Source organism: Trifolium pratense, linkage group LG7 (genome assembly GCF_020283565.1).
Source record: "Trifolium pratense cultivar HEN17-A07 linkage group LG7, ARS_RC_1.1, whole genome shotgun sequence".
Classification (NCBI taxonomy): domain Eukaryota; kingdom Viridiplantae; phylum Streptophyta; class Magnoliopsida; order Fabales; family Fabaceae; genus Trifolium; species Trifolium pratense.
In genome coordinates this window covers 41,344,526-41,364,476 of record NC_060065.1, presented here as the reverse complement: position 1 = coordinate 41,364,476, position 19,951 = coordinate 41,344,526, and the positions used below count along the sequence as shown (strand labels likewise).

At 34.9% G+C, this 19,951-nt stretch overlaps 3 protein-coding genes across 5 annotated transcripts in view; all 3 read right to left on the bottom strand.

Annotated features, from left to right (window-relative positions):
- Positions 1–19,951, bottom strand: part of LOC123894914 (probable leucine-rich repeat receptor-like serine/threonine-protein kinase At3g14840) — a 103,913-nt gene that overhangs the window by 60,706 nt on the left and 23,256 nt on the right. The window lies entirely within an intron of this gene.
- Positions 1–19,951, bottom strand: part of LOC123894919 (probable leucine-rich repeat receptor-like serine/threonine-protein kinase At3g14840) — a 29,169-nt gene that overhangs the window by 5,635 nt on the left and 3,583 nt on the right. Inside the window, exons 3-19 of one of the 2 annotated variants that reach the window (XM_045945050.1) lie at positions 11,200–11,271; positions 10,992–11,063; positions 10,742–10,813; positions 10,557–10,628; positions 10,350–10,421; positions 10,173–10,244; positions 9,993–10,064; positions 9,803–9,877; positions 9,638–9,709; positions 9,345–9,416; positions 9,046–9,105; positions 8,110–8,175; positions 7,993–8,028; positions 7,796–7,833; positions 7,058–7,437; positions 6,591–6,789; positions 6,373–6,501 (exon numbers count right to left, since the gene is read on the bottom strand). In XM_045945050.1, coding sequence (XP_045801006.1) covers positions 6,373–6,501; positions 6,591–6,789; positions 7,058–7,437; positions 7,796–7,833; positions 7,993–8,028; positions 8,110–8,175; positions 9,046–9,105; positions 9,345–9,416; positions 9,638–9,709; positions 9,803–9,877; positions 9,993–10,064; positions 10,173–10,244; positions 10,350–10,421; positions 10,557–10,628; positions 10,742–10,813; positions 10,992–11,063; positions 11,200–11,271 — 1,631 coding nt within the window. The remainder of the gene's footprint in view (positions 1–6,372; positions 6,502–6,590; positions 6,790–7,057; positions 7,438–7,795; positions 7,834–7,992; positions 8,029–8,109; positions 8,176–9,045; positions 9,106–9,344; positions 9,417–9,637; positions 9,710–9,802; positions 9,878–9,992; positions 10,065–10,172; positions 10,245–10,349; positions 10,422–10,556; positions 10,629–10,741; positions 10,814–10,991; positions 11,064–11,199; positions 11,272–19,951) is intronic. The other variant, XM_045945051.1, reaches the window with a different exon arrangement.
- Positions 13,881–18,846, bottom strand: LOC123894926 (zinc finger MYM-type protein 1-like). The gene is made up of 2 exons (XM_045945063.1): positions 18,628–18,846; positions 13,881–18,401 (listed from the first exon to the last, which is right to left on the bottom strand). Exon 2 carries the CDS (start codon positions 18,287–18,289, stop codon positions 15,722–15,724), a length of 2,568 nt encoding a protein of 855 aa, XP_045801019.1. The 5' UTR covers positions 18,290–18,401; positions 18,628–18,846; the 3' UTR covers positions 13,881–15,721.

The following is a 19,951-nucleotide window of genomic DNA, read 5'->3' as shown; positions in this document are numbered from 1 at the left end:
TTAGCGCATGGGACCATGAACCTGGATACATGACATGGTTTTACAAAGTGTCGCATCCAGTTATGCGACCCGTACAAGCTCCGGCGTCACCACCAAGGCCACCTAACTTAATTAGAGGTGTTGATAGAGGCCGTGGAAGCAAGGAATGACCCTAACATGCTTCAGGTATGCCGTGGTGTTAGGGATGAGGTGGAGAGGTCACTTCGCGAAGGTGAGGCGGTGGAAGGAACTCCTGTTCATGGTACTTTGCGAAGGATTTTGAATTTGCTTAACCCTGTTTTGACGTGTCGGCGACTTAAGCGGGGTAGAGGGAGACGGTACAACACTCGAGAGTAGGCTTAGCTAATATTGTAACTCAGTTGTTGTTTAATGTAATTTTATTATTTGAATTTGTCGAATTTGGATGTAGTTTGATTCAAACAATTTGGTGTATTTGACTACGTTTAATTATCCGTTACCTTTTTTAAATTTCCGTTAACGTGATGTGTCTAATACTCAACTATGTTATGATATTTTATGATGTTACATAAACGTGCAAGACCCAAAAAAAAAAAAAAAATTATGCAATTCATTTCGGTATCCAGTTACCGATATCTGGGTAGATTTCGGTACCTGGTAACCGAATATACATTTCGGTATATTTATGCCGAAACGACCTAATTCCAGTGAACCAAAGAAAATTTCGGTATCCAGGTACCGATATATGGGTAAATTTCGGTACCTGGTAACCGAATATACATTTCGGTAAATTTCTGCCGAATAGATCATATTCTAGTGAACGAAACAAAATTTCGGTATCCACGTACCGATATCTGGGTAAATTTCGGTACCTGGTAACCGAAATAACTTTCGGTATATTTCTGCCGAAGATGTCCTGTCCAGTGAACCAATGAAAATTCCGGGGACTATTTACCGAAATCTGGGTGAGATTCGGTACACAACTGCCGAAAACGCTATAGTTCGGTTCGCATGTACCGAAATTAACTAATATATTAGGAAAAACTTTAAACGTTCACCATTTGCGCGAAAACGGTTTGCAACAGATGCTAGGGCGATTTTGGAGGTTTCAATCGCAAATTTAAGGTTTCACCAGTAGAACGACAATTTCTCTCTTCTAAACATTCAATTTCTCTCTGATAATCACCAAGCTCATCTCTACAAGTAAGTTTTCAAACTCAACTCTCTCATTTTCTTGCTTTTTTATTTTATTTTTTATTTTGATTTGTTAATGCTCGTGATTATTGTTTTGATTCCACTAAATTTGGGGTTGTATTTTAATTTAGGGTATATGATTGGACTTGTATAGGGTAATTTATTTTAGGGCATATGAATTGGATTTGTATTCTTGTTTATGTGCACCAAGTGTTTGACAAAATGCTTGTATGAGTATTGATTTATGTATAAAAATTGTTTGAATGAGTAACCGATGAATATTGATTTCGTAGATACTTATGGTGACTGTTTTCTTGTAGGAATCATGACGGACGACAAAGTTGGCCGAACAAGACGTGGCGGTGCAAGCAAAGCACATAGCTCTGCACGTAAACAGGCTGCGGTCAATGTAGATAAAATTCCAAGTCGAGCTAAAGGGAAAGCAGTTTCAACCACGATGGATGAGCCTCGACCGGAGGATGCAGAATCGCAAGAGGAGAATGAAGACGTGGAAGAAAATATTTCTGAAGAAGGGGAAGAGGAAGGGGAGGAAGGAGTGGATGAGGAAGCGGAGGAAGCAGATGAAGAGGGGGATGATGATGGGGAAGAAGAAGTTGATGAGGAAGCGGATTAAGAGGGGGAGGAGGAAGGGGGAGAAGAAGTGGATGACGAAACGGAAAAGGAAATGGAGGAGGAAGAGGAGGCTGAACAACCACCACCAGAACCTAAAAAACCACGGAAAAAGGTTACGCGAGTAACACAAGGAAGGAACCCACCACGAGTAAAACCACCACCAGTTACATGTTATGATGGTGGTCCGTCTGACTTGTCTTTGTTGCCGGGATTTGGAAAACATGTTGCTGTCCCGTTATGGAAAGGAGAGGTAAGTTACGATTCAGATAACATTATTTATTTTCGATGTCGATTGTTATGAAGTGTAATGAAGTGTAATGTTTTGCAGCTCCAATCCCGATATTTGAGGGTAATGAACAACGGGAAAAAAATCAACAATTTCAAGATATGTCCGAAAGAGTACTCGTGGTTTTGGAATGTCGTTAATGCGTCCGGACTCGAAACTCTGCGGCGGACAAATTACAATCACACCGACTGGGGTCTGTTGACGGCATTTGCAGAGCGATGGCATCCTGAGACCGGAACTTTCCATCTTCCTATTGGTGAGATGACTATAACCTTGGACGACGTGTCCTCATTGCTTCATATTCCGATTACCGGAAAAATGCTCGACCACAACGGAACGTCATGTACAAAGGAAGATGGTGAAGAGATGTGCGTAGAGTATCTGAACTTCCCTATTAGTAAGTGCAAGAAAGAGTTTCAAAAAATGAAAGGAGCACATATAGGGTTTAAGGCGTTGAAGGATTTGTATCTCGATAATTTGAAGGATGCCTTGAAAGCTGAAAGGTTAAAGAAGCCTGCTGAAGATGTGGAATTCCTCAGGGAATGCACCATTAGATGCTATTTGCTCTACTTGATCGGTGCAACCATTTTCACCAACAAAAGTATGCAGTACGTGGACGTCATTTTTCTTACCTACTTGCGAGACCTCAGTTTAGTTAACACGTGGAATTGGGGTGCTTCTGGGCTGGCATATCTGTACAACTACTTGGATGCTGCAAGCCGCCCGAGATGTGGAAATCATGGTGGTTATAACTGTCTATTTCAGGTATACACACAAACTCAAAATGCGTTTTGCCTTTTAACTGAATGTCGGTTGTTATAATTAAATATTTTGCTTACCCATATCATGTGTTTTCAATAGGCCTGGATTATGGCGCATTTCAAAACTTTTGGTGGACGTTTTGTTGATGAGAGATACACCCACGACAATCCCTATGCGGCAAGATTTTTGCCTTTAAAAGGACCAAAATTTCCAGGGCAGCATAGGTCCGCATTGGATACAATGCGCATGGATGAAGTGGTGTTTTGCCCATATGAGGAGCACCGGCAAACCAGACCCTTTCAAGATATCAGTTGGTACACTGGTTGGATTATGTGTGGAAGTGCTATTATCAATCCACACTTGCCAGAACGTGTCCTCCGACAATTTGGACATGTCCAGTCTATCCCTAGGCACCCTGATGTATCTGCAAAGGCTGGTATGAATCGGTTTACGATTGCTGATGCATTTGCTTCCTACCTGACTGCCAACTATGTGACAGAGGAGATGCGAGGACCAAAAGTTGTGCGTGCATTTGATACCGTACCCGGATACATTCCATGGTTATACCGTGTTTCTCATCCGAAGATATTGCCACCGGTTGAAGCGGATCCACCAACACATGCTAACCTTGAGGAGGACAACGTGAGTGGTGAATGCGACGTGTCTGAAGTGACTAAGAAGGTTCGAGCGGATTTGAGGAAAGCGCTCGATGGTCAACTCAATTTGGCCGATGCTTTGGTGGTTATTGAAAAAGCCTACACTGATTTGGAGCCTGTAGATGCATATTTGGTGCGACGGAAGAGGAAAAGAGACTCGGGTGAAGGAACAAAGAAGAGGAAGAAGAAGAAGAAGAAGACAACAACGGAAGATGCCGGAACAAGCAGCTTGTAGTTTTTTATTTTTCGCTATGTTTTATTTTTTTTTAAATCCTGCCGTGTACAATGGAACAACTTGTCCGTATAATTTCGTTTTGCTTGGGATGTATGAACATGGATTTATATTGAATGTGGTTTCTATTTAATTTGTTTTTTTATTGAATTTGGATTGGAATGTATGAATTTCATTTGAAATACGATTATATCCGAACAGGTGATTTCGCGTGGATATGATCCCACGGGTGATACATAGTTTAAAGTCATTTGTTGGAAAAAGATATATTTCGGTAAAACTTTGCCGAAACATACTAAAACAGTGAGCCAGAGAAAAGTTCGGGAGGATATTACCGAAATCTGGGTAATATTCGGGTTTCATTTACCGAAGTACCAAGTTCGGTAGAGTTTTGCCGAAACTACGTATTTCCAGTGAGCGAGTCAAAATTCCGGTACCTAAATACCGAAATCTGGGAACAATTTGGTATGCTTTTACCGAAATAAAATTTGGTATTCAATCTCACCGAAATCTTTGAGATTACACCGACTAGTATTAATTATAACTTCAAGAAAATGAAACACACTTAGGCAAACTAAAAATCACAACAAAGATGAAAAGGAAAACACACTTAGGCAAATTAAAAAACAAAACGATAACAACACGGTCGCATCACTTAGTTTGCCTATTTGGGTCTTCCGGCCCAACAAGACAAGCAAGGATGGCTTCAACTGATCTTGTCAGTGTCGCATCTAGCTCGATAGGCCCCGTGGATGAGTACTGCTCGAAGATTGAAAACATAGTTTCAACATCATCGTTGTTTTCAACAGCCATACGAGTGAAAGCAACGCGTCCGTCAGAACCAATTGATGGCTTTCGATACAGGAGATTTGATACCGTTCTATTGTCGTTCGGGTTGTTGACGGTGCGATTCAGTTGGTACAGCTGTCGTTTCGGACCTTCGAATGTTTCACCGTCATTGATTCGAAACAAATGCGGTTTTCCATCGCCGAAGTAAACTGCCGCAAGAGTAGATCTCATTCGTTGTGTGAGTGAGACATCCATTTTCCCGTTATTTTTTTTCTGTCGAGTGTTGAATTCAACAAAACACGTGAATTTAAAGATGGGTTTGGTGCACATTATGGCGGTAGGTGAGCGCTAATGAGGTGGTTTGGTAGTTAACGGAGTTAGGTGGGCTTAAATGCGGTAGGTGGGTGTTGATTCGTTTGGCGAGCGTTTAGAAAATTTAGATGGAGCATAAAAAACGTGCAACATAAAAGCATTCATTAATTAAAAAGTCAACATCAACATAACTGAAAAATCAGCGATAACGTAAACGAAAATGCAACGACAACATAACTGAGAATTCAACAACATGAATAACCAAATTTCAGTTTGTAACTACTAAGGTAGCATACAGACGTGGATACTTCGGATCCACTTCTACCCCATTGAACATGTCGTTCACATCGTCATCATTTTTCAACTCCTTCCACTCGTATTTTCGCGGTTGCTCATCATATCCACCGACATTATCACTGGCCAGATCGATTGTCGATTCGTAATACGCAATTTTTTCTATTTTGATTTGTCTGCCGCATTTGAAGCGATACATGACTTCGATCTGGCGTTTAAGAGCTTGAATAGTCGTCAAATTGTTCGACAGGTCAACGCAGAACAACTCGTCGTTACGGCGAAACTTAACTGAAAATGCATGAGATGTCGCCCTATTGTTATTAACAGACCGATTTGAAGCACTCATTTTGCGAAATTGTGAAAACGTGTTTTTCACAACTATACACATACGGCGGTTTTATACTACATTCAATCTAATTACGGCCACATAATTTCGTCGGTGTAATTTTAACCACAACTAAATGTCGGTGTAATCTTGACCACAAAAAAAAAAAAAAAAAAAAAAATTGTCGGTCCAATCTCGACCACAAAAAGTGTCGGTGTAATCTCAACTATAAATTAAGTTATTTATATGATTTTTAACAAGTTTTTAGGCATATGCTTACATCTTTTCTACCCCCCAGTTTTCTTTTATACCCCAGTAAACAGTTGGAAATTTAACCACATTTCGGTTCGCATTCCCCGAAGTTTACGAGTTCGGTTAATATTTACCGAAGTTGGCTGTCATACCCCCTTATTTCGGTACCAATCTACCGAAACTTTCACTGGTTCACTGGAATTTGTAGGATTCGGCAGATGTTTACCGAAATATATAGTTCGGTAACTATGTGCCGGAATAACAGCATACTTCGGTACCAATCTACCGAAAATTTCGGTTGTTCACTGGAAATAGGCTGGTTCGGCAGATATTTACCGAAATCTGGGTAAATTCCGGTACCTAGTTACCGAAATATATTTTCATGACAACCAATGATATTGTAACTCACGACCTTCCATGGAATGACATCCACGCGAAATTCATTGTTAATGCTGTTCATTCAGACACATTCATATTGGAAAAGAAATTCATACAAGTATACAACATTAAAATTATTCCAAACACCAATATCATTATATCGACACAAACAATTAAACAACACCAAATCACTCCAATATGTTTCATTACAAAATGGATGTCATTACATCTAGAATCATCTCCAATATGTTAGCAAAAACTTTTATAATAATGGTATCAAAAGAAATTAATTTGTAATCACCTCTTGCTAATGTGTTTTTCTTTCCAAAACATCCTTTCCACCAAAGTATACCAATTAATAGAATGATAATAATTGCTGCTGCAACCACAATTCCAACCAAAGCTCCTGCAGATATGCTTCCCGGAGAATCTGTTTTGATTTATATAAGATATTTTAAATACAAGATCATAACAAGGAGATCATAGCATAAGATTAGGAACACATAAAGTATAACCCACCAGATTCCACGGATATAGCCGATATAAGAGGACCATATACTGATTTATTTGGGAGAGCCTGTGTCCCTTTTCCAGCCCAATATAAGCGGATCTCCAAGGTATTACTAGTAACAGCAACATCTTTGAACAATTTCACGACCTTCTTACCAACTCCTCCTGCTTCTTTTGCAATATTGAAGTCCTTTTGCACCTGCTTTCCCTGCAACATTTCAATCCCATCATTAATTAATGCTTCATGCCTCCACATGATTACAACCTACAACTATTTTAATTGTTATTCTGTTTTAGAAATATTGTAGAATTTTATTTTATAAGTAATGGCAAATCAGTGAACTGCTAATCCGAAAATGATTCAGTTGTTAGTGAGATATTCTACGTATTTTAATTCTAAAACAATAGTTCAACAATGTCCCTATAGGAACCTTGCAATCACTTGACTATTGAAAGAAAATTGTTAAATCATGTACCTGAAGGTAGATATCAAATACACGCCTTCCAAGACTACCATAAGTTTGATCGTCTGTGAACATTATTTCAGCAAAATGTAGTTTCACTGTGTAGCTTCCATTTGCCAGGCAAAACCCATAATAAGTCAAAGAAATAGGAGAACCACGTGCATTCATATACAATTCAGCATCCACCATAGTAAGTTTTGTGATAATTTGTGGCCGATAATATTCTCGAAATTGATTACTTTCCATAAATATACCAGTGGTGCTAAATGCCCAATTTCCTTTTGGACTGTGATGGAATCTAGCCGGTCCAGGTAAATCTGGATCACCATAATAACTTGTTCTGTTGACCGTGGTTTGCTGTCCACCACAATTGATATAAAGGGAGTATGAGGCTGTGAAAAGCAGATCATGTGAGCAACAATCAAAATATTAAGGAAAGTAAGCAAATCAAATAAAGAAAAATAAGTTCCTTGAAATTTTATATTTCTATACATAATCTCTCTCTCTCTCTCTCTCTCTCTAGCTATCATGTTTTTCCCAGTGCAAACAAAGATGAAAGGAGGGAATCATGATTTATTGCTGCTGATATTTTTCATACACACAGCTGGATTGTAGTGTGTCCAAAGTAAAAAACAAGCATGGTTCTGTTCTGTCCCCTCTCATGTTGTACCTCTATGACTTTTATAACATAATCTAAAAACATAGTGAGATCTTAGCAGTCTATAGTAAAGTCACCATGAAGAAACTCACGTTTGGGACATTCAAACCTCAAGCACGGAACTGTTCCTCTGAGAAAATGATGAAAAGAAAATAATAAGTTAGCATGATTAGTAAATAAGATCCCTCACATGATAAGAGGGAAATGGAAAGTACACACACACAAGGTACTACATAAATTTTAGTATGCACACACATGCGTGTTTTAATATGTATAATACCAAACTTACATGTCATTGTGTGCCCATGAGGTAGAAAATAAGTTCCTGTGACATATGAGAGAAGATGGTGTCTCAGAAAGGTTCTTAAGTTTGCAAACAAATGAACACAAATGGAAGGATTCTTACACATTTTCTTCTTGACATATCTGACTACTCCCTTGGCTGATGCTGAAGTTATTGTATGAAAGATCTCTATATACATGTCATAAATTTTGATTCAGAATATTATAATAATACAACAATTAAAACCTTCAATTTAAATATCTTTAAAATATACTACTAAACAATTGCACAATCATATTCCAAGAGCATAAAAGTTTCAAAACGTTTTCCTTACTTAGAAGTATGTGAAAAATAAGCTACTCATCAATTACTATTAGTCCATTAAAGCAAACTAAATCTTCAATTGAAGGGAAGAGAAAACCGTTCCGTAAAAAAGTGAAAATAGAATGCAAATGGATTAAGAAGAATGTTTTTAATCTCTGAATTGAAACTTCAGAATGGCATATTGGAGATATAATATTAAGTAAGCCAAACACATCAAACAAAAGTTATAGGCAGTCAGCCTCAAGACCTCAACATTATCAGAGCAACACAACCCTGAAAGCTTTAGAAAGGCATATTATACACATCAGAGAGAAGAGAGATTACGGGGTTTATGAACTTATGCTGTGAGGAAAACTAAACTCGTGATCGTGGAACTATCACTAGAGTTCATCGGAGTACAATAAATAAGATTAAATTGTAGTACTTCTGAAAAAAGCTATAGTGCTTTATATATTATTTGCATATCATCATTTAGAAGATTTAATTTGGTGATAAATAAATAATCATTGCAGCATAGGTTGTGCTTGGTGATCATGCACTTAATGTGAACAGAAGTAAAAAACTATACAGCTAAAAAAACAAGTATTGAATAAAAAGAAAGGGAAAATGCAGGGAAGCAAAGTTCACTTAGAAAGTTAAAAATGAAATGGATGTTTCTAGTATTTTCTGCCTCACAAATGAATTATATTGTTCAATCAAAGGAATCATACAAGTAGTATTAGAAGGATAACTCACATGTCAACGTCCGTTTTCCAAGCAGGCATGTGGCCAGTGAGACGGTTTCCAGTTAAAAATCTGCCATAAAAGAATATCAAGATATTAATATACAAAGCTTAATATTTATTGAGGTAGACCGAACATTAACTCATCTTTAATCACAGCCATTTCTCTATGAAGGATTGAATTGATTTAGGTAATTGTCTCGAGCGACCCTTCTATACCAAAAAGTGATTTAGGTAATTATCTTCATATATGGTCACTAAATATATACCCCAAAAAAGAAATGTACTAAGAAACTACAATTAATTTCATACATGTATTTTGAACTTTTCATGTAGGCATAGGTACTCGGAACTGCTCCACTTAATCTGTTAAAGCTGAGGTCTCTGAAATATTGGGAATGAGTTAAAATTCTATGGAAAATATCTGTCATAAAAAAATAAAAATTCCTGCAATATAATAAGCTGGAGAGCTATATAATTGTTATATCCATCAAAATGTTAATTACAAAACACAGATGCCAAAGGTTGCAGAATAAGCTAAACCTAACAAAAGAAAATTTAATGGTTATTTATATTCAAACAAAATGTAGCAAGTAAGCCATTACAAGATTTTTAAGAATTTCATAGTCCCAAGATAATCATGCAGTGTCCCATTGATTTTGCAGTTCCTCAGAATCCTGTGAAACAATAAGATAGACAGCGATTTATAGTGCATTTCTTGTAGCTTCTTTTATTTTCTATTTCTGAGAGAGGCAGAGGAATCAACTTACAGAGTTTGTAACAATGTCATATTATTAAGTTGTGGCAAAGGTGCATATTCAGATCCATCCAAATCACTAATTCTCCTGAGTATATATAACAATTAACTCAAAGCTAAGTAAACATAATTAAAAGTTAAATTTCAATCCTTAACTTATCAGTATATACTATAGAATATAACATATAAAATATCATACATACAAGTCAGTTAAGTTTGTCAAAAGTGAAATTCCAGAAGGAATCGGCCCACTTAATCCACTTCCTTGAATCACTCTGTTAAGAGTAAAGTAAAGTAACTGTTGATAATTCTTTTAAAAATTTAAACAATACAAAAACAAATAAATTTGAGGAAAAAATAAAATAAAAAAGGAGAGTGCTTACAGTGTTTTGATACGTGACCAGTTCTGAATATAATCAGGTATCTTTCCAAAGAATCGGTTGTCCTCAATTCGGCTGCATTGAGAGAGGGCGTGAAAATTCGAAGAATCACAAAACTTTTTTTTTTTTTTTTTAATTTAGTCATCAGTAAAGTAAACATCATAAAAATTTGAAGCTTACAAATCTTGCAGTGTAGTAAGCTTGGCCAATGTCACAGGGAGTTCTCCGCTAAAATTGTTGGAGGAAATTCGTCTATATATGATTGAAAAACAAAACAGTAAATTATGATTCTAAGCCATGGAAAGCAAAGTGGATTTAATTTTTAAACATTCAGCTTCCCTATTTGGAGGGAGAACATCAATTACGAGAAAATCAAAGTGCACTTACAGTGATTGAATCTGGGCTAGATTCCCAAGCTCAGGAGTAATATTTCCAGACATTTGATTGCCCGTTAACTCCCTATACATTTCAAGTTGAAGTAATGTTCTTAAAAAAACTCTGAATTGAACGCATACATGTTTGTGTACTTATAAATGGATATTTTCTGCTAAGATGGGTAATGATCAACTCACAAGTATTGGAGAGTAGATATGTTTGCAATCTCCACTGGTATTGGACCCGTTAATCGATTTCCGCCGAGAGCACTATGATGATTAAGAAACACGTTGTCATTAGCATATTGTGTTGCATGTAATTACTACAAGTCTACAAGAAAATGAATGAATGCAAAGTCTTATACAAAATGTCAAGATCGACCTTGTATAATATATCAAACAATCAATGATTAAAAACCGGAAAAGAAAAATATGAGATAAATCATACATTTTACTAATATTCATCATAGATCCCCATTGTTTCGGAATTGTACCATTCAAGTAATTACGAGAGAGGTCACTGTAATAAAGTGATAGAAAGAGGGAGAGAAAGTTTGTCAAGCAAAATAATATATAGATACATGTCATTGAAGATATAAAACAAGTTCAATAATATTGTTAATTTAGATGTGAGGGAAAGTTTGGGAATTACATACATAGTTTGAAGGTAACGCAACCTGGTCAGTTCTGGCGGGAGAGTGCCAGGGAGATTTTGCCCTTTCAAAATTCTGTATGTACATTTTACCATAAAAATAAAGTACTTAATTCTAAACATAAACATAGCCAATACATATTGAAGAAAAAATTGCAAACAGCTCTTCTGCTGTAGGGTTTTAATTTGATGATTTGTCAAACATAATTTCAGTAAAAATGCATCACTTTGACAATATTGATATAACTTTCAAATCTTAGTTTGACTATAAGGGATAGCAACTTTATAGATGTATAATAATGATATATTTTTATTGGTTTTTTCTAATTAACCCTCACATAAATTGAGGGTAGGTGCCCTATGATGATGTGGCACCAATGAAATTCATCCACATTTATTTAAGTCAAACATAATTAATTTTTTACCACAAAGTAATTTAGACTACTTTTATTTTCATTTAATTATATTTTATGTATTTATATTTTGGACCTAATTACTTTTGATTTGTTTGCTTCTTCTTCAAATTGTATTACGTCTCAAATAACTTTCTTCTTCGCGTAAAAAAAAAAAACTTTCTTCTTATCGTCAAAAAACTTTCTTCTTCTTCTTCTTAATGCTTTCAATCTCTGCCGCAGCCTCCACCACCGTCATGTTAGCATTCTACGGCTCCTCTGCTTTTGTGTTATCCGATGTCAATCTTTACTGCAGTCTTCGCCACCGATCTACCGGATTTCTTCAAGATTCTAAAACTTGTGATTTTCAATTTCTTAGATGTTATGTTTTTTAGCGTATTTTTTCCTTTTTTTTTCCTTATTTTTTCCTGTTATGTCATAGAATGTGATTCCTATTCATCGTCATTTTGTTTTTGTTTTCTTTGGTTGTCCATATCGGGAAAAAATTGAAAACAAAATAGTTTAGAGAAGACAAAACGAAATTAGGAGAATGTAATCAAGATTCAAGAAAATTGATCCACTTGATTGGCCACTGAGTTAAGAAGAATTTGATTTATGATTGTTGACTAATAAGGAATATGATTCAATATTTATTACTATATTATTGAAAATTCAAAACTCAAATGAATCAAATTAATTGCACTAAGTAATGGGTTACAATGAGTAAACCGTCAAATACCCCCTTAAAATTTTAAAATTCGTCAAATACCTCATGAAATTTGGAAATAGGCAAATACCCCTTGAAATTTTAAAAAGTCAATCAAATTTCAAAGTCCACGCCAGGGGGCAATTTGATTGACTTTTTAAAATTTCAGGGGGGTATTTGCCTATTTCCAAATTTCATGGGATATTTGATGAATTTAAAATTTCAGGAGGTATTTCACAATTTACTCGGGTTACAATATGCAATAGACACGGGTTTTGTAAGGAATGATCTAATAATAAATAAAAATTATTTGTTTTGCCTTTCCATAAAAGGAAATAGAGACTAGGTATATCAAGTAACGTACTCTTAAACTTGTTTGGGGTTTAGCTGATCAGAAGTAAAAATATAAATAGTTCATCCGAACTAAAAGAAAGGTCGGACCATTGTCGAAAAACAATCACACAGAAGCTTGATCGATTACAAGTGCGGTCTACCTGAAATTTATCTGATCAAAATGAAAAGGTTCGACTATTTTATGAAGACGAACTAACTCTTGAACTTGTTTAGGGTTTAGGGTTTAACTATTGATCATAAGTAAAAATTAAAATAGTTCATCTGAACTAAAAGAAAGGTCGGACCATTGTCGCAAAACAATCACCCAGAAGCTTGATCGATCACAAGTGCGGTCTAAATGAAATTTATCCTATCAAAATGAAAAGGTTCAACTATTTTAGGAAGACAAACTAATTCTTGAACTTGTTTAGAAGTAAAAATATAAATAGTTCATCTGAACTAAAAGAAAGGTCGGACCATTGTCGGAAAACATACACACGGGAGCTCGCCCGATCACAAGTGCGGTCTACCTGAAATTTATCCGATCAAAATGAAAAGGTTCGACTATTATAAGAAGACGAACTAACTCTTGAACTTGTTTAGGGTTTAGGGTTTAACTAATTGATCACAAGTAAAAATATAAATAGTTCATCTGAACTAAAAGAAAGGTCGGACCATTGTCGCAAACCTAAACCTAATTACTTAACCTAATTTTTTCCCCCTATTTTTTCTAAGATCGACATCATGTCAACCAACGTTAATCTATGCAATGATTTAAAGAGATTGAAAAAATAAATACTATACACTCCCTTTGTTTCAAATTACTTGTCGTTTTAGAAAAAAATAAAATTAAGAAGGTGTATTTTTGCACTTAATTTCCTATTATACCTTATTTTAATTCACCAATAAGCTTAATTTGTTTTTTTTCCATGCATTTTATCTTTCCAATAAATTTAATATGTTATGTACCAATTTTTTTAAAAAACAAACATTTTTTTTTTGAAAACTTAAAAAAACAAACTTTAATTTTCCAAATATATAAATCTTTTACGGTTTCGACTACTCCTAAATATTTGGAATTTACGTGAGTGATTTAGATAGTTAACAATTTTTTTTCTAACACGACAAGTAATTTAAAACGGAGAGAGTATTTACACCGGAATAGCATAAATTATTTGATTTGATTTTTTTTGAAGCATTATTTGATTTCATTTAATAAATGTACAAGTGGAATTGTATATTTAAATTAGAGATAGTAGTTTTTTTTTCTTTGTTGTTTTTGTTCTCTTATTATTTTTATTTAAACTAACATTGATATATATTTATTTTTTCGAGCCTATAACATTGATTTTTTTTTTACTAATAACATTGATATTTTAGAATCAATATATAATGTTTAGAAACAAGCATTCAATGATCAAATTAATTCTAATTATATTTACATATAGTCTAAAATATAATTAAAGAAAACTAGTAACATAAAATATAATTAATTGAAAATAAAAGTAGTCAAAATAATTTATGGTAAAAAATTAATTATGTTTGACTTAAATACACATGGATGAATTTCATTGGTGCCACATCAGCATAGGGCAACTACCCTCAATTTTTGTGAGGGTAGAGAAGTAGTCACCATTTTTATTTAATGGTAGGGTATAGTGTGGAAAATCTTGCAATAATTAGAGAAATATGTTTATTTAGGAAATAAATAATATCCCTTCTATTAGTGTACAGATTATTATGATTAGATGAGATCTCCTTTATTCAGTCCTTCCTTAATTAGCATAGAAACTGTGTATATATTCTATGTACCTCTCAATGTTAATATATATCAGAAATTATTCATTCAGCCCTAATTTCTTACATGGTACCAGAGCATCCGTTCTGGGTGCTTCTGTCTGCTGCATGCTGAAACCCTAAAAACGCCAGCCTTCATTGCTGTTGCGAATTTCTGTGCATTTTTTTTAGCACATAGTTTCTTAAACCATCAATTTTTCCCTTCTTTTATTCTACAATGTCTGGATCTGGAACCCCTGAGGAGAAGACCAAATCTGAGACAGGAGATGTCCCTTCTCAAAATCCTGGAGAATTGCAGAATATTCATTCTGCTTACAGGCTGAATGAGAAAAATTATCTCAAATGGTCTCAACTCATTAAAACAATCTTGAAAGGAAAGGGAAAAGTGAAGCATATAATGGATGCTGCACCTAAGGAGAATGATCCCAACTTTACCAAATGGGATGAGGAAGATTCAAGGATCATGGCATGGCTGGGGAACTCCATGGATCCGGACATCAGTGACACGTGCATTGGGATGCTATGGAGGAAAGTTATTCCAAAGCCAAAGATGCTGCTCAAGTGTATGAACTAAAGGTGAAAACTTTGGCAGCAAAGCAAGGAAACAGAACTGTCACTGATTATGTCAATCAGCTAAAGGCACTATGGATGGAACTTGATCATTATAGGGTCATAAAGACTCAGTGCTCTGCAGATGCAGCAATTCTGAAGAAGTTCATTGAGCAAGACAGGGTGTATGACTTTCTGGTTGGTTTGAACTCTGAATTTGACCAAGTTAGAATTCAAATCTTGGGAAAACAGGAAGTTCCAAGCTTTAATGAAGTGATAGCCATTGTGAGAAGCGAAGAAAGCAGAAGGAGTCTGACGTTAGACACTCCAGTAATTGAGAATTCAGCTATGATGGTTGATCTTAACAAAGGAGAGGAGACAACAATGAGTGCTGACCGAAGAAAGGGAGAATCAACAAATATTGAGAGGAAAGGTGATGATACTCGGTGTACCTATTGTCACAAGCCTCGTCATATTAGGGAAAATTGCTGGAAGTTGCATGGAAAACCACAAAATAGAGATAAAGCATGGGGACACAAAGGGAGCTTCCAAAGAAAAGGAGGATATACCCACAGGGCCGTCTCCGAGTATTTAGAGGTCCAGGGCAAAAAATAAAAATGGACCCCTTATAAAAATATAATATATCTAAATTGTAAACAATTTCAATAACATCAAAAATAATCATTCATTGTTGTGACTAATAAAAAAAAAAATCATATTGTAATCAATATTATCAAAATACATTTTAGCTACTTAAAAAAAGCCCCCCTTCTAGCATTTTTTGAAGCAAATTCATCAACCAAATCTTCATATTGTATATTCTCCAACAAGTCATTCTCAATTGCTATCAATGCTAACCCATTAAGCCTTTCTTGTAACATGGTAGACCGCAAGTATGACTTCAACAACTTCAATTTTGAGAAACTTCTTTCTGCAGAGGCAACTGTCACAGGAATTGTCAATAAAATTCGATATGCAATAGTTGTATTAGGAAAACAATTCATGCCTTTCAAAAACTTTAATATATCAATAGGTCCGATTTCTTCTGCAGGCAACATCTCTCTTAGTAACCTTAACTCCATACATAACTCTTTCCCATCAATATCACATTGCTCATTATGTTTCAATGCTTCTTCAAAATGACTACAACAAGACGCTAAAGTTGGATTGTCCAATGATTGAAACCTTCGAGAACTAAACAAGAAACCAAAAACACTTTCATATTGTTGGTATTGCTCAAATCTCTTATTAAGAGATACAATAGCTTGATCAACAAGGTTAAGAAAATAATTAACTCTAAAAGATTCCTCTTCAGATAGTTGAACTGTCGGAGTATTCAAATTCTCATCAAACTGTCTTTTTCTTTGAATTATACGCTTTTGAGGAAATACCGGGTCTATATTCAATTCAATAGCAATTTCCGTAGCACAATTCAAAGCATTTTTAAAACCAATTTCTCTATATTCCTTAAAATATGAAATCAACCCTGTTATTTGTTTCATAGCAACATCAATAACCATATCTCTTGATTGTAGGAACTTGCTAACTGCATTCATTGCAAATAATATTTCAAACCAAATAATTATCGACATTAAAAACTTAAAATCACCAAGCTCATTTGTTGCTAAGGATTTAGCTTCACTACTTATTTTAGAATCACTATCATTTTCTGACACTTCAAGTAAAGCTTCTGTAAACTCTGACATTTGAGTTTTAATAGCTTTGACACTTTCTACATGACTCTCCCAACGAGTGGATGATAATGATTTTGGAGTCAAGCATTTTACATTATCTTTCAAAATTTGCCATCTCTTAGTAGAATTGGCAAAAATAGTATAAATGCGTTGAACAACTCCAAAAAAGTTTTTAGCTTCGTGACAAGAGTTAGCCATATCACACAATGTTAAATTAAGACTATGACAACCACAAGGAGTATAAAAAGCTCTTGGATTTATGTCTAAAAACCTCTTTTGTACACCTTGATGTTTTCCTTTCATATTTGACCCATTATCATATCCTTGTCCTCGCACATCAAATATATCAAGATCAAGTTTTTTCAATTCATCTTGTAAAACATCAAAAAGTCCTTGACCAGTTGTATCATTCACTTTTAAAAATCCTAAAAAAGATTCTTCAACATTAACAGAACTTGAATCAACATCCACATATCGTATTATCAAAGACATTTGCTCTTGATGACTAACATCAGGAGTACAATCAAGTATAATTGAGAAATACTTTGCTTGTTTGATTTTTCTAATGATTTCATTTTTAATTGCAGAAGCTAGCAAACGTATTAACTCATTTTGGATGTCATGTCCAAGAAAGTGAACATGAACTTTATTATCTGTAATACGTCTAACATGTTCTTGGACAACTGGATCAAATTCTGCTAACATTTCAATTAAGCCCAAAAAATTCCCATTGCTATTTTGGTACAATCTCTCATTAGAACCACGAAAAGCCAAATTATGTTTAGCAAGGAATTTCACTATTGAAAGAATTCTTTTTAAAACATTTTTCCAATGCTCTTTTTCTTTATCAATCAACCTTTGAGTTGTTTTATCAATAGTTTGAAAATTTTGCATCCTTTTACGCAACTCATACCAAGTAGTCATGTTGTTAACATGTTCCATGCCTGTCTCGTGCTCCCTAAGTCTTTCACCAACATGTTTCCAAGTAGAAAAACCTTCATTTGCTAACTGACCTCTACCAATCCCTCTTCTAAAAATTTTACAACAAAAACAAAATACTCTATCAAGCTCTTTTGAATAAACAAGCCAATCTCTATCGCATTTCTCTCCATTTGATAAAACTCTAGTATACAAATTAGCCGTAAAACGTCTAGCCGTTGTTTTATCTCTAGGACCCTTCACAATAGACAAATCTCTTTTCGGACCTTTTGTTGCTAATAATTCAATCATTCTAGACCCAAGAGAATCCCAAATTGTTGGATCAAATATATCAATATTTTCACCATTGTCATTATTAGAATTATCGGCATTCTCAACATCTACATTATCATTTTCAGTAGCATTAACATTAGCATTTTCCTCCATATTTTGAGCATCTAATAAATTTTCATTTTCAGTAGCATTAACATTGGTATTTTCCTCCATATTTTCAAGAATTCCAACACCAACATTCTGATTTTCAACAATTCCAACACCAACATTCTGAATTTTCGGTTGTCTTATGATAAATTTATTAAGGGCTCCTGACTGAGATTGTATTAACTTATTAAGTTTTTTCTGTTTCTTACGCTTCTCACACCCAGAAGGAAACTTTCTAATCTTAGGAGGCAATTTAGGAGGCATAGCTGAATAATAAAAATAAATGCAGAACCTGAAATTGAACCTAGTAGACCTGAAATTTTCTCACTGTTCCTTCTTGATCAAGACAGTAGGGTTGAAATTGAACCTAGTAGACCTGAAATTTCAACAAGTAACAACATCCTTATTTAGTAATAGACTATTAGCACAAATAACCTCATGTTCAACAATTTTCGTCAAAAAAAAAAAAAAAAAAACTTCATGTTCAACAACAATAACATCTCATCAAGAACAACTATGATATGAACTATCCTTTCCTAATAATGAACAAAGAAGAAATTAACAATTTAAAAACAAAAACAATTGATCAATTAAATACTAACCTTGAATTTTGATTTTTTTTCTTAGGGTTATGATTTTCCCCTTTAGTTTCATTGAGAGAGATCGAGAAAGAGAGGAGAAGGGAGGACGAAAAATTTCCCTTTAGTTTCACGGTGCGGTGACGAAATTGGTGATTCGGTGAAGGGAGGAATCGGAGGAATCGGAACTGAAAGACGCTGGGTGAAGAAGGGGTGAAGAGAAAGTGTTTCACGTTTCTAATTATGTTTTTTTTTTTTTTTTGAAATATAACTTTTGTTTTTTTTTTTTATCTAATTATGAAATATATTTTTGTTTTTTTTTTGGATCTAATTATGAAATAAAATTTTGATTTCGTTTTTTTTAATCTAATTATGAATTTTTTTTTTGTCTAATTATGTTTTGTTGGGCCATAAATGTTGCTGGGCCACTATTGTTGCTATTTAAACCCCCCCAATATTACTACCTATTACCATTTTTATTTTTTTTTGTGGCCCCCTTTTTTTTGTGGCCCTGGGCTGGAGGCCTGGAAGCCCAGGCCCAAAACCGGCCCTGTATACCCACATGGCTGCTGAAGGGAATAAATCTGCTGAAACTGTGTACTTTAACCGGGAGGAAATTGAGAAAATGAAGAATTTTTTGAGTAAACTAGAGAAACCATCAGGTTCCAGCTCCTTGGCATATTCAGGTAAACTTTTATCTCTTAATTATGATAAGCTTCCAATTTCTTTTGGATTAAATGTCTCAGATGCATCCTCTAACCACTGTTGGATATTAGACTCCGGAGCCACTGACCACATGACACCTTTACCTCGCCATTTTTGTACCTATTCTCCATGTCCAAGCAACAAGAAAATTGCCACTGCTGACGGCACTCTTATAATTGTTGCTGGCCAAGGGGATGTCCAAATTAATCATTCAATGACCCTAAAAAATGTTCTCCATATTCCAAAATTAGCTATTAATCTGATATCAATACAGAAACTCACACAAGACTTGTCATGTAATGTTATTTTTCATAACCATGATTGTGTGTTACAGGACAAGATTTCGGGGAGGACGATTGGACATGCTAGAGAATGGAATGGCCTTTACTATCTAGAAGATCCTGATTTATCTTCCAAGAAAGACTTACCGCATTCCCTCATTTCTGTTTTGACAAACAAGGAAAAAATTCTCCTTTATCATTGTCGTTTAGGACATCCTTCCTTCCAAATAATAAAAATGTTATTTCCTTCTTTTTTCTCTAAGTTAGATGTTGAGAGTCTTCATTGTGAGGTGTGTGAGCTTGCTAAACACAAGCGTGTATCATTTCCAATGAGCAATAAAATAAGTACTTTTCCTTTTTAT